Source organism: Sapajus apella, unplaced genomic scaffold (genome assembly GCF_009761245.1).
Source record: "Sapajus apella isolate SASKATOON/1434 unplaced genomic scaffold, GSC_monkey_1.0 scaffold109, whole genome shotgun sequence".
NCBI classification, from domain to species: Eukaryota; Metazoa; Chordata; class Mammalia; order Primates; family Cebidae; genus Sapajus; species Sapajus apella.
Genome location: NW_022437049.1, coordinates 1,775,923 through 1,790,475, shown reverse-complemented (window position 1 = coordinate 1,790,475; position 14,553 = coordinate 1,775,923). Strand labels below are relative to the sequence as shown.

At 53.1% G+C, this 14,553-nt stretch overlaps 1 protein-coding gene across 9 annotated transcripts in view; it reads right to left on the bottom strand.

The window, feature by feature from the left end:
• Positions 1-3,363: 3,363 nt before the first annotated feature.
• CTIF (cap binding complex dependent translation initiation factor) overlaps positions 3,364-14,553 on the bottom strand; it is a 323,679-nt gene continuing 312,489 nt past the window's right edge. For 8 of the 9 annotated variants that reach the window (XM_032259411.1, XM_032259409.1, XM_032259415.1 and 5 more), the window contains 2 exons: positions 8,886-8,939; positions 3,364-7,173 (listed from right to left, as the gene is read on the bottom strand). In XM_032259411.1, coding sequence (XP_032115302.1) covers positions 6,958-7,173; positions 8,886-8,939 — 270 coding nt within the window. In that variant the 3' untranslated portion in view covers positions 3,364-6,957. The remainder of the gene's footprint in view (positions 7,174-8,885; positions 8,940-14,553) is intronic. The other variant, XM_032259418.1, reaches the window with a different exon arrangement.

Genomic DNA, 14,553 nt, shown 5'->3' with positions numbered 1-14,553 from the left:
GAGATCAGGTGGGCAGCAGAGAAAGGTGGGACTCCCAGCTCAGTTGACACCCAGGTAGGGCCGACACGCCTGTTAGGCATATACAAAGGGTGCAGCTATGGACGGAATGTTTTTGTGTCCCCCTAAATTCATATGTTGAAATCCTAATCCCCAATATGATGATATTAGGAGGTGCCTTTGGGAGGTGAGGCGGTCATAGGGATGGAGCCCTATGGATGGGATTAGTGCCCTTATAAAAGATACCCCGGTGAACTGTTTTGCTCTCTTTCTGGCATGAAGATACAATAAGTGAGCAGTCTGCCACTGGGAAGCAGGCCCTCGCCAGACCCTATCCTGGCACCCTGATTTGGGACTTGCAACTTCCAGTACTTTGAGAAATAAATGCCTATTGTTTACAAGCCACCCAGTCTATGTTAGTTTGTTATAGGTGCCTGATTGGACTAAGACAGGAGCCCACAAAATGTTTTTTAGGGACCCACAAAATGTTTTAATTCCTTTTAAAATCAGAGTTAAAATGAGGCCAAGTGCGATGGCTCATGCCTGTAATCCCAGCATTTTGGGAGGCCAAGGCGGGCAGATCACAAAGTCAAGAGTTTGAGACCAGCCTGACTAACACGTGAAACCCCATCTCTACTAAATATACAAAAATTATGGCCGGGCATGGTGGCTTATGCCTGTAATTTCAGCACTTTGGGAGGCTGAGGTGGGTGGATCACCTGAGGTCAGGAGTTCCAGATCAGCCTGGCCAACATGGCGAAACCCTGTCTCTACAAAATAAAACACAAAAAACCAAAAACAAACAAACAAACAAACAAAAAAAGAACTACTAGGTGGGAGAAAATGTTTTAATAAAATAATATATTTGTCTTTATTACCAATGTAGTCCTAACATTTTCTTTTTTTTGAAATGGAAGAAGGGGCCTATGGAGGCAAAAGTATCTAAGGCCTGTAGGAGTGAGAATGCAACCCCAGTCCATGGTATGGATTCTGTTCCACATTCGAGCAACTTGCCAGAGCCCTTACCCCACGTTGCAGATGTGCCAGCCGGCATCGTTTCAGCCAAGATGGCAGACCCCAAGACTGCAGAAGAGCACAGCAGCATGGCCTGCTGCCCTAGACAGTAATTCTGCACTACTTATGACAGCTCTCCACGGCTGTCATTGTACTGTGTTCTGGGAGCAGTGGATGGCAGCTCTCAACCATCTTTTTTTCTATTGCACCCATCCAAGGCACACACATGTACCAGTAAGAAGAAGGGCTCCCTAAGGCTCAAATTCTGAAAATATTGGTGTGTATGTGTGTCCTGTTTTAGCATGTATTTGAAAAAGTTCCCAGGCAATTTGGATATTGACCCTGATACTTGTATGTCTCCCTGTCAGTGTCCCCTTCACCAGCCTGGAGAAAACTGGGATCCAGCAACACACACTGGGCATATGATAAGGGTCCTTTTATAGAACAGCACCGAACTCTGCACCATCGCTCCCTCTGCCCGCTCCACTGAAATCTCCTGATCTGAGGTATTTCATCACGGTCTTGGTTTCCACTGATGAAGCGGGAAGCCCATGTGGCCTGCCCGCAGCCTGCCGAGTCCCAGGGGGCAGCTGGCTGCTCCTTCTGTCTGGCTGGTGTGACTGGCAGGCTCCCTGGGGTGCTGCAGGGATGAGGAGTCTGAAGGACCTGCTCACTTTCTGGGCTCACCCTCACCCTGGCTCTTCTGGTGACCAGCCTTTGGCTCATCTGTAAAATGGGAATTGAAACCACTCATCTGCCTATTCATGGGACCAGCTGAGACTGCGGAAGGAAGCTGCTGTGGAGCTGCGGGAATGAGAGAGGCTGCTAATACTAAGGCATGACCACTGCTTTCCCACTGCAATTGCTCAAGTCTTCATTTCTCTGCTATCTGTGCCTTGGTCCTTAAAAGGCCCTTATAAATTGTGCTGTGAGCATCCCAGTACAAATGTAAGCCACTCCAAATGACAAGAGAATGCCTACCACCAGAAAGCTGGTGGTGAAATCAGGATTGAAACTTTTATTATTTGGATGCTGTGTCTCATAGTATTCAGTAACTTAGAGCCTTCTGGTAGCAGGACTAAACCGTCCAGGAAAATCTCTCTTTTGCAGTGTTTGATTAGGCTTCCTGTTCCTCACCGTCTGGCTACCTTTCATTTTGACCTCCAATGTCTGCTTCTACTGCTTTACATTTTTATACAAATAAATTTGGGCTGGGCACGGTGGCTTATGCCTGTAATAGCAGCACTCTGAAAGGCCGAGGAAGGTGGATCACTTGCGGTCAGGAGTTCGACACCAGCCTCGCCAAAATGGCAAAACCCTTTACTAAAAATACAAAAATTAGCCTGCCGTGGTGACAGGTGCCTGTAATCCTTGCTACTTGGGAGGCTGAGACAGGAGGATCGTTGAACCTGGGAGTGGGGTTGTATTGAGCCGAGATCGCGTCACTGCATTCCAGCCTGGGTGACAGAGCGGGACTCTGTTTCAAAAAAAAAAATTGGCTTGCCAAATACCACAATTGTTTAATTCAGACATCTCTCTCTACTCAATCTGTGGACTTCTGGCTCTCCCTGTCAGTGTCATAGTGAGTGTGTGACTCAGTGAAGTCCAATGTCTGAATCTCAACAAGCCTTCACTGGGCTCCTGGGAGGTTCTGGCCGCCATCAGGGCCAGGCCAGGGGAGGCTGAAGGGGGTTGGTGCTCTGGTGTGACCCTCCAAGGAGCTAAAGGACTGGCAAGGTCTAGCCAGAAAGAATCCCCAAGGAGAGTGGAGCGTTACCAGGAAGCTGCGTCCCCAGTGCCTTCATGGGCAGGATTGTGTAAAGCCAGGGACGTGTCATCACAGAAAAAGAAATCACTGGGCCCTTCGGGGACTCTTTGATGAAAGACTCATTTGACCAACTGGGACTGGACAGCCACTCGCTATTGATTTTTGGAAGCCGCTGGGCCCAAATCTCAGCCCTCTTGAAATGACTCATTGCCAAATGCCACAGTGACATTTCCAGGGAAGGGGTTGGTTTGGTGGGGCGGGGTAGGGGGAGTTAAACCAAATCTTTAGTGCAAAAGCCGTTTTCTCCAAGACTGGCTTCATTCTACCACTTTTGATAGGTCATAGTTCCCAGTTTCTGGGGACGTAAGTCTCTTTCACCCACGGTTCCTGGACCAACTCCTTGCTAAGGCTCCAGACCCTGCCCCTGGCCTCGCCAGCAGCCACTCTGTGGGGGCTCTTCTCTCCAGCCCATCTCCGGGGCCAGGTCCTGGAGCCCCTGCTAGTACAGCTGAGGCACACGAGCCTGGGAAAAAGGTTTCTTTTGCTGTACACACAAAGAGCACAGACTCAGGGCATTTTGTTTCTGGTGTTTATTTGTTTAAACCCACTTGTAGTTTGGGTTCAGCTGGAAAGCAGAACATACCGATGGGGGGAGGGTGGTCGCGCGAGGGGGTTCCGCGGCAGCTTTGGCGGGAAGCCCCAGGCCCTGCTCTGTGGAGGTAGGTCCTGTTGCCCGGCTCCCAGCCGGCTCAGGGAGGTGGCCAGCCCTTCGTGCCAGTGTTCCCAGCAGAGGAAAGTTGTCTTTCTCCTGATCTGTGTCCTCAGAGGCCCAGCCAGTGGTTTCCCAACACCGTGCCCGGCACAGGCCTGAGAGTCTGTCTGACAAGGAACACGGGCCGGTGTCTGATGCCAGAAATCAGATTGGGACTTGGCTTCTTGGAGGCCTGCGTCTGGGGGACCCCATGGGGCTGCTCTGGTGGCGGCCTGGCTGTCTGGGCCCCCGCCCCTACAGCTGCCCAGGCCTGATCCGTGGTACAGTTCCCACACCCTCCACCCTCATCACTCGGAGAAAATAAAATAGAATAAAATAAAAATCAGAATAAATACCGATTCGGCCAACATTTACATTTACATGGATGGACAGGACGATCCCCAAACGGTGAAGGTTTACAGACTGGTCAAGGAAAGACGAACAGACAGAACGGGGTTTGAAGGTGCACACTCCCATGGAGGGCAGCGGGGCTCCCGGCCTCCTCGGGGTCCGGGAGAGGTTGGGAGCCTCGCGGGGGCTGCGGTCCCAGAGCTTCGGCAAAACCACCACGACGAGGGGGGCAGGGCTGTGGCAAGCAGGCCGCCTTGGAGAAAAACAATGACTAACTCATCCTGACAGGCAGGGGGGAGGCCGAGACAGGATCAACATCAGATGGCTGGACCGCCTCTTCCATGCGCCAGGAACCGCGGGCGAGGGAAAAACAGCCCAAGCCTTAGAAACGCCAACTCTAGCTCTGCCTCCCATCACATACATTCAGAGGTCAACTCGGATGTGGCCTTCCTCATGCCGCAGAGTGGGGATAGGGCCTGGGGAGGGCGAGGGGTCTGTGGGGCACCCACTTCAGTCGTGTGGTTCCTGTCTGAGTAGTCTCCCTTGGGAAGCTGCCTCAGGGTCTCACATTTTAGGCTTGACGGTTGTTTCTTAAAAAAAAAAAAAGTCTTAACATTTTCCTTCCATGTCTGACAAAGTAGCAGCAACCTGCATTTAGAAAAACAGCTTAAAGTGTTGTTCAAATTGGCCAGGAAGCGCTTTCAAGCAGTGGAATAAACTAGGCAAACAGTACATCTGGAGCCACCGTGACATGACACGTAATTAAAAATATATTTATATATGTATACATATTTATATTTCACTTCTTCACACACTGGTCCTAACAGCCAAGGGGAGCTGCCCCTGCGGCGAGGCCACCAAGGAGCCCGTTGGGAGGAAGGAGTATCAGGCCCCTCGGTGCCCACAGCACAGCCCCCACCACGCAGTGTTTCCGAGCATCCTGCATGAAGCTTGCTCTGGGCTCACCGTTGGGTCTAGGAACACCACTCCCCTGCCTCCTCCCTCACCTGAGCCCCCACTCCCAGGTCTCTCCTCTCCTCGGGGTCTCTGCTTCCTCCTAGCGGACGGACGCACACACCCCACACGCTTCAGGGAAGCAGGGGCTGCTGAAGCACAGGTGCAGGCTGCCTGGCCAGAGAGTGAGGTCGCCCAGTGCCCGCCCCATCAGCCCCACAGCTGCCTGGCTCCTCCCCCAAGGCCTCCTACCCATGGGGCATCTGTGTCCCCAGGCTGGGCTGAGGAGGAAGGGCACTGAGGAGGAGCTTGAGAAAGTCTGGGAAGAAACCGTGGTGACAGGAGAAGGCAGGGGTCAGGGGCCAGGGACCAGAGGTGGCGTGGGTTTCTTGGCAGAGATGCCCGACCTGTTTCAGGTAAACTTGTGCCCCAACACCTTGTCGACAACAGGCTCTTTTTGGAGATGGGCACAGGCTCGAACCCGGGGACCAGAGGGCAGGTTGCAGCTTCAGGGAAAGCCAGAGAGAAACAGGGAAACCTCTCCCCACTCACCACTCTCAGACTCAGAATCACGAGAACCTTCCCCACCCATCACCTCCTGGCCAGTCTGATGTGGACCAAAAGGGGCCTCCCATGTGACCCAGAGCCAGCCCGGCCTCAATAAAAGAGCAAATAAGGAAGTGGCTGGGCTCTGACGTCATTTCTGGGGGGCTCATCAAAGTGTGTGCTTCAGCCCCCAGAGATGGGGCCTATTCCACCCTGCACCTTCCTCTCCAGCCACCACCACTGGGCCTGCTCCCCACGGCCAGGGCCTGCCAAGAAACCCCAGCCTTGTTTCCCGCCTGGGAAGCTCCATCTGGCAGCCCCGCTGGTCACCTGACTGTCCCTCTCATGACTCAATGAATTCACCCCTTTTTCAAGAGCTGGAGGAGGGCTGGGCTGCTGGATCTTGCGTGGGACGAGCTGGGGCAGTGGGACACAGCCCATTAGCTAAAGTTGAGTCCTGGGGAGCCCCCGTCCCCGCTCTTTCCCCCAGTAAGATCTGTGTGTGGAGCGCGAGACATCATCTAGAATTTTGGTTTTAATTTGCCAGTCTCATTCTGTGCCCTGTTTGCCATGGGGCCCCTGGGGCCAGGACCAGGTTTAACTTGGTCTCAGTGGCGACAATATCAGCCCTTTGAGAAAACAGAGGCGTTGGAGGCCAGTGGCGAGGAACACAGGATTCCAGCGGGGACCCCCGCTGGGGCAGAAGTTTCCAATTACCCTAATTGGCTACTGGCAAGCTGTCTGTGGCTAGAATCCTTCCAGAGGGGGCTGGGTTTGATCTCCCGCTAATCCGGGGGTCCTCAACGGTGCTGACTGTGTGATCACATCGAGGGCATTTTCATTGACAGAAGAGACTTCAAAGCAACCGACTTTTGAAAAATAAAACACAATAAACAAAAGAGTGCAAGTGGAACCGCAAACTCCATCTCCCCCTGCGCCTGACCCCCTAGGCCTGAGGCTGGGGGGCTGCAGTGAGGAGGACTCGGGGGTGGGAGGTGGAGCACCAGCTCTGCCGTGGCTGACAAAGGCCGTCAATTACGGGCGGCTGGTGGGGACCGTGCCTGCCTTTGTCCTCCCGGACATCTGCTACACGTCGCCTGCTGCCAGTTGGCGACTGCGGCTGACAGCATGCGGGAACAATGCGAGCCGTCTCCGACCCACTTTTTCAGCCTTCCGAGGTCCTTTCTGACCCAAGCGGTGCCCCGGCGTGCGAGGCTGCCAAGGTCTCCGAGGAGTCACAGCGATGAGATCCCTCACACAAAGCTCTGTGGGGGATGGGTTTGATGGGGAGGGGAGAGGCGGGAGTGAGGAAGGGGAGGGCCAGGGCCACCAGGAAAAAGAAACATGCTTCCCTTATTGGTGTGAGCTTGCATGCTCGGGCTGGGGGGCTGGTGGGGGCACTCCTCTCAGGGATTTGCTCCCTTCCCCGTCTGGCTCCAGACTGGCCACCGACTCTGCCTGCCCTCCTCCCATTTCTTCCTCCCGCCAGGGCCACCCCTGTCCTCCCGCCTGTCCATCTGGCCCTGTGCACTAGGGCCCCAGCTGCCCACGGGCCGCCCGCCAGGCCCCCTGGCTGTCAGGCTGTCAGTTTCTGGATGGTTCTGTTGTAGTACTGCGTGATGGGGGGCGTCAGGGGGTTCCAGCTGTTAGCGTGGAGCTCGATGACCTCTAGGAGCAGTGACCGGGTCAGCATGGACTCCGAGGGGCACAGCATCTTGTCCCGCGCGCTGGCCAGGAGCTCTGTCATCATCTCAGGCAGCTGTTCCTCCAGCAGCCGGCCTGTACTCTGCAGCTGCGGGCAGAGATGTGGGGTTAGTATGGACTCTGGCCCCACAATGGCCCACTGGCCACCCTGATTAGGTGGGCTGGGGACAGGGACAGGAAGTAGCTGGGCTGTCTCATAGCTAGATTGTTGCAGGGAGATGCAGACGTAGGTCCTGTGCCATGGCTGGGAGGAGGATGGGGATAGTGGAAGGTGGAGTAGCTAAGGGTGGGCTCCCATACTTACTGACCAATCTGTCAGCAGGAACCAGAGGGACCAGAATTTGCCTATTGCCCAGGGCTGAAAGAGCCGTCACCAGGAACATGTCTCTTGTCCCTTTTACCCAAGAGCCTCTCTTCTTCCAGAAAGCCTTCCCTGACTACACCTACACCCTCAAATGGCTCTGAGATCTGTGCCCCGTGGTGATCAGGAGGACCTGCGGTCATTTTCACTTGCTGGGGCATCTCTCTGGAAATGAGCTTAGTCATTATCACATGTGTCCATTGGAACTTGAGAGGAGGGATGATGTCTCCTGTTTCTCTCTCCTTTTCTCCTGACCCTGATACCACCTCCCAGTTCCTCTGCCCATGCTGTGACAGGAAGTGGGGGACAGAAATACAAAGCGGGGAAGGCCAGCCAGAGGCCATCAGGAGAGCCCTAGATAATCTTGAAAAGCTCACTGGGAAGAAAGAGCCCCTCTTCCTGGACCAGCACACTCCTGGCCAGTGCCCCCCAGGCCCTCTCCATAGAATCTCAGTCTCCATCTCTGTCCCCATCCTTGTCCCATCCATTTTTCTAGGCTCTGCTTCCTTCACAAAGCCTCCCTTGACCCCCTGAGCCCTCCCTGACCTCTCTCCCCTGACTTTTCAGGGATGTCTCTGTTCTCACAATTATTCTATCCACTGCCTGTGTGAGAGCTATTCCAACCAGACTGGAAGCTGCCCGAGGGCAAGGACCATGCTTTCCCCTCCCTAATCTCTCCCAATCCCCTTGTAGAATACCCAACTGGATCCCAACAAACGAACTGAGTCCCACAGACTCAAGGCTGCCGTCTGGCTCCCAGTGCTTCTGGCCTCTGAGCTCCTTAGTTGAGGCTTTTGCAGCCAAGCAGAAGCCACCTGAGCGTGCTCATGACAGCTGACAAGCCTAGGTCTTTGTCTGGAAGCCCCTCTCCTGCCTGCAACCCATTACTCTGAGTGACTCTGCACCATCTGCAGAGGGCAAAGATCTGCCCAGGGACTGGGCCAAAGCCAGGCTTTGAAGCAAGAGTCCAGAGAAGGCGTTTTCATGAGCAGGGGCCATATCTTAGGGGCAGGAGTGGCACCTCTCAAGAGGGGTGCTTTTGGCTGGGCTGTGCCAGCACCGGATTGCCAAGCATTAGCAAAGCAAAGGGAGATATTTGGGGTAGGGGTCATCAGGAGCTTCTTAAGTCATTTGTGTGGCATGCCTGAGCTGGGGCACAGGTGGTATTGGGGGCAAGGGGAAGCAGGCAATGCCACCCCTATGTCTAGGGAATCACTTCTCTCCCCTTCAGTCAGTGTGAGCTGCTCTCACCATCTGCATTCACTCTGGCTTGGGGTGGATAATTCTGGATGCAGAAGTCCATGCCCACCCCTGAAGCCATCCCTTCACCTTCCCCTGGACTTGTAAATGCCTTCAACAACCCTTGTGCCCCTAGAACTGTTAAGGCATGAGAGACGCACCGGCTCTGAGGTTGGGGATGTTGAAGCCCCACCGCTTACCTCCATAGAGCAGCACAGGACAGCATCCTCCTTCACATCCTGAGATTGCAACAGCTGTGGAAGAGAGGGGCAGAGAATACCACTGAAGGAAATAGCTGGCTACTGGCCCCTGTAGCTCCCTGCAGCCCCCGGGCCACCCTGCCCTCTTCCCTGCAGACCCAGCCCTGGTGCAGCTTGAAACAATCTCCAAGCTTCAGGCTGGAGTTTGAACCCACAAAATTTCTCTGACAGGGTTTGAGCAGCTGGAGATCAGTGTGATGGTGCCATGTGGAGCTCCTGGGCCAGGTCTGAACACCACTATTCAGGAGGCCATTGAAGAGAAGGAAAGCCTGCAGCAGTGAGTGCGCTGGGATCATCCAACTGTTAACAACCGGTCAGCAAAAGTCCTCAGGGAAATGAGATTAGCTTAGAGACCTATAATTGGTAACTCCTCTATGGGTGAAGAGCCTCAGCCATTGACTCAGGCACCCCTGGGCCCTGGCCATAGGAGGAGGTCCAGGAATCAAAGCCCTCTTCTTCACTGGTCCAGTGCTGCAGACTTTCCAACTGTGGATTTACTCAGCGGCTGGAATTGTTTCCTAACTATGGCCACGGCTGGGCTGCTCACAGCGGAGTCTGGCCATGCCACAGTCCATGCTTCCCCCAACCTGCCTGGCTCATTCTCTCAATGTGCCTCTTTTAAATTGAGATATCATTCACATAACACGAAATCTACCATTTTAAAGTATATAATTCAGTGCTTTTTAGGATAGTCCCAGAATGGTGCAACCGTCACCACTGTTTAAGCTCTAAAGAAACTTGACAAACCCATACTCATTGGCAGCCATTCCCTGTTCCCTCCTCACTCCAGCCCCCGGCCACTCCCCCCATTCTATGTCTCTATGGAGTTGCCACGCTGGCCATTTCATATAAATGGAATCACACAATTTGGGGCTTTTGTGACTGACTTCTTTCACTTAATGTTTTCAGGGTTCCTTCATGTTGTAGCATGTACCAGTACTTCAGTCCTTTTTGTTGCTAATATTCCATTGTATGGATAGGTCACATTTTGCTTATCCATTCATCTATTAATGGACATTTTTACCTTTTAGCTATTAGGAATAGTGCTGCTATGAACCTTCAGGTACCAGGTTTTGCCTGGATGCATGTGTTCAATTCTCCTGGATATTACGTAGGAACAGAACTGCTGGGTCATGTGGTACCTCTATGTTCAGCTTTTTGAGTAACTGCAAGAGTGTTTTCCACAATGGCGACACCATTTTACACTCTCACCAGCTATGCATGAGGGTTCTGGTTTTCTCTGTAGCCTCACCAACGCTTAGTCCCAGTTTTCTGATTCACTCTCCACCCCCAACTTTTTTTTTGAGATGGAGTTTCGCTCTTGTTGCCCAGGCTGGAGTGCAAGGGCATGATCTCAGCTCACTGCAATCTCCACCTCCTGGTTCAAGTGATTCTCCTCCCTAAGCATCCTGAGTAGCTGGGATTACAGGCATGTGCCACCACACCCGACTAATTTCATATTATTTAGTGGAGACGGGGTTTCTCTATGTTGGCCAGGCTGGTCTCAAACTCCTAACTTCAGGTGATCCAGCCACCTCGGCCTCCCAAAGTGCTGGGATTATAGGCATGAGCCACTGCGCCCGGCCTTCTTCATTCTCCCTTGGACCCCCAGCAGCACTGCTGTGCTGACACCAAGTGCTTGAAACCCTCTCTGGGCATGGCTTCTGAGAAGCTCACCAAGCCCCACTGCCCACTCCTTCCATGGACCCCTCTGCTGGCAAATGCTTTTCCTCCTAGTTCACAAAACAGTTGTTCCTCCAATATCTTCCTCCCCCAGTAGCTGTTGTCAGGCTTCTGCTCTTCTCAATGCCATCGCCCCCTGTCATGTTGATCATCACGACTCTCAGGGACCCCACATCTAGCTTGCCTGGACGGACCTTCCCACACTCATTGGGCTTCTCTTTCTGGAAGACACTATGGCTTTATCATCTTTCCCTCAGAGCAGCTCCCTGTTACCTCCAGCTCAAAACCTCAGTCATTTTGCTCTCCCCTTACCATCCATAAGCAAGGAGGTACCAGGTTCTGGTAGGTTTCCGCTAAAATGTCTCCAGGACATTTTAGTCCCACCCCTCCAGGTACCCAGCCTTACTCAAAGCTGATATTTTGTTGCTTCCCTCCTGGGGGCTTGTCCCGCTTTCTGATTCATCATCCTGGTCCCCACTTCCTTTCCCTGTAATCTATCTTGTACACAACTGGCCAGAGTGATATTTCTAGCATGCCATACCCCCCGCTACTGTCCTGCTGATGCAGAGACGGTTCTTTCACTGGCCAACTTGACAGCATCACCACCCCCCGGAGCAGGGCATGGTCTGTCTTGTTCCGTCTTGGGCTCAAACGGGGATCCAGGTCAGGCCACAGTTAACTCCTAACTCACGACTCAAGGAAGCCCAGTAACCAATATCTAACTCAATTCATGCCAATGCGTCCCACTGCTTTCATGGAGAAGCATTTTGGCACATTTCATCTACAGAAATCCTAGAACTATGTCTAGTAGGTACTCGAATATTGAGTGGAATGTGGGATGAATGAAAAAATACTACATGCTATATAAACCATAAGAACAACCTTCCTACAATTTCCATAACCTCCAAGTCAGTAGAGATCACTCAAACTACAGACTGGATCTCCTGATCCCAACACAGTCCTGCACCAGGTGCCAGAGCTCCCTGACCACACTGTAGAAAGATGCTGAGGTGGCACGTTGAAAGCACCACAGATCTACCCCCCCAAAAAAAAGAAAGAAAAGAGACAAGTCACAAGCACCTGCACCAGGCCAGCGCCGTTCACTGCAGAGAGCAAGACAGACCGTGCCCTACTCCAGGGGGTGGAGATGCAGAAAACAAGCCAGTAAACGTCTCTATCAGATGGCGTCAGCACTGCGATATACGCAGCACTAGTGAGGTGCTGAGCATGTCAATGAGCGTGCTTGAATCACTCCACGTTGCAGACGCAGATCAAAACATCACATCGTACTGCAGCAATGTATACAATTATGACCTATCCATCAAAAATATTATTAATGACAAATTTTTTTTTTGAGACAGAGTCTCGCTCTGTCGCCAGGCCGAAGTGCAGTGGCACGATCTCGGCTCACTGCAACCTCCGCCTCCCGGGTTCAAGCGATTTTGCTGCCTCAGCCTCCCGAGTAGCTGGAATTACAGACATGTACCACCATGGCTGGCTAATTTTTTTGTATTTTTAGTAAAGATGGGGTTTCATCATTGTTAGCCAGGCTGGTCTTGATCTCTCGACCTTGTGATCCGCCCACCTCGGCCTCCCAAACTGCTGGGATTACAGGTGTGAGTCACTGCACCCGGCCCCAAATGATAATTTTTTTAAAAAAAAAGTGATGTTGGGTAACGGTGTGAGGAATATGGGTGCAGTAGCCAGGGGTGTCAGGGAGCCAGGCCAGGAAGCCCAGTTAGTATGGTTTGGGGGGAAGGCTTGGGGTGGGTGGGCCTGTGGCCCATGGAGGGGGCCAGCATCAGGGTGGGGAGCACGTGGGAGAGACTTAGGAGAAGAGGTTGGGAGGCAGCAGGCCCAGGGCCCATTAGGACTTGTAGGCGGTGGGGGAAGACTCCCGGTTTTACTCTGAGTAATGTGAGGGGCCCTGTGAGGGGTCTCATGTTCTTATTTTATAGAGAGTCTTCCTCTGTTGCCTAGGTTGAAGTGTAGTGGCTTGATCATAGCTCTCTGTAACTTCAAAGTCTTGGGCTCAAGCAGTCCTCTGTCCTCAGCCCCCTGCATGGATGGGACCACAGGTGCAGGCCACCATGCCTGGCTGATTTTTTTTATTTTCTGTAGAGACAGGGTCTCTCTATGTTGCCCAGGCTGATTTTGAACTCCTGGCCTCATGTGATCCTCCTGCCTTGGCCTCCCAAAGCATTGGATTACAGGTGTGAGCCACCATGCTTGGCCTGGTTTATGTCTTAAGGGGGCCATTCTGCATGCCGTAGGAGGGAAGGGTGGATGCTGGGGGACCTGGCCAGGAATGGAGGCAGTGTGGCCAAGGGCAGCAGTGGGGGCAAAGGGCAAGAGAAGCCAGGCCTGCACACCTTTGCCTCCAGGGTAGATGGAGAAGGTAAGAGCTTGGGGCCAAGGAGAAATCATTTCTACTTCAGGCCCCTCTCTGGCTAAAGCCACGGGTTTCCATGACTTCTTCCTATTCAGGTGAAAGGGCCGCTGCACTCCATAGCAGGTGTTTAGACTCCGAGTGACTTTATATCTTTGGGGCTCTCCATCCCAATTCTCCATCCTCTCTTCATCCTTTAAGGCTGGGTTACTTCCCAGCTGCTCCTCAGACCCTTCCTGACCACCCTAGCCCTTGCCCTCCCTGCTTCTCACTCCCAAGCACGCCTGCTTCCCCACCATGCACGTTCCACACAAGTGAAGACATTTTCCAGGGTGAACTGTTGGCTTCTTGAAGGCAGGGCCAGCACCAAATTCATCTCTGCTGCTCTTTAAGCCCAAGCAAAGTTCCTGGCATCAATGGGATTCATGAACTATTGGTCAACATGATTTATGCATTTCTTTTTTGCATTTTTTTTTTGAGATGGAGTCTCGCTCTGTCGCCCAGGCTGGAGTGCAGTGGCATGATCTCAGCTCACTGCAACCTCCGCCTCCTGGTTCAAGCCATTCTCCTGTTTCAGCCTCTCAAGTAGCTGGGACTACAGGCACCCACTGCCATGCCTGGCTAATTTTTATATTTTTAGTAGAGACGGGGTTTCACCATATTGGTGAGGCTGGTCTTGAACTCCTGACCTCAGGTGATCTGCCTGCCTCAGCCTCCCAAAGTGCTGGGATTACAGGCATGAGCCACCACTCCTGGCTCTTTTAAAAGGAAGGGTGGAGGGTGAGAAGAGGGTACAAGATGGCATTTTGAGGGCACACATCCTCATTTACTCACTGAGAGCTGGAGCCAAAGCTTTGCTCTGGCATGAGATAGTGAAGAAGGGGAGGCAAAGTCATGCCCAAACAACCCTGGGGACTGGCTATGCTGCTGGCTTCCAATCTGCATTTGCACAGCTTTAATCTGCCCGTCTCCCATCATGTCGCATCCATCCACCCAGCCTAGGGGCCCCGCAGCAGGAGCTGAGGACCCTCGGCAGGCCTGGCTGCAGGTTAAATGAGTGTGCAGGCTCCGGGGCCGCTGGACTGCTCGACTGGCCAGAGACACTTTCAGGGACCAGACCTCATTCTCCTTGGTAACTTGCTCAGAACTGGCCCAAGAACTGGGTTTGCAGCAGACACATAGAAAAAGAATCATTTTGGGATGAGTGAGCAGAGGTGGGCCTTAAACTGCTCAAATGATGAGCAGGTAGAGAGCAAGGGTCAGCCCAGGGGAGGGCACGGTGTGGGCAGCACATGTGACATGCACTGAGGACCCTTGGGGCAGCATGCTGTCCTACCCATGCAGCTCCAACTCTGGAGCTCTGCACACTTGTCACTGGAAATTCTTTTGGCCACTGCAGATCTACAGACCTCACTCCCTCATCCTATGCAGGGCTCTGCGCAAAGGTCTCCAGGGCAGACAGGCCTTCCCTGAGCACCCGGCGGGGTCAGTCACCATTGCCCACTTCCCCGCCAGCTCACCCCTCTCTGTGGCCCC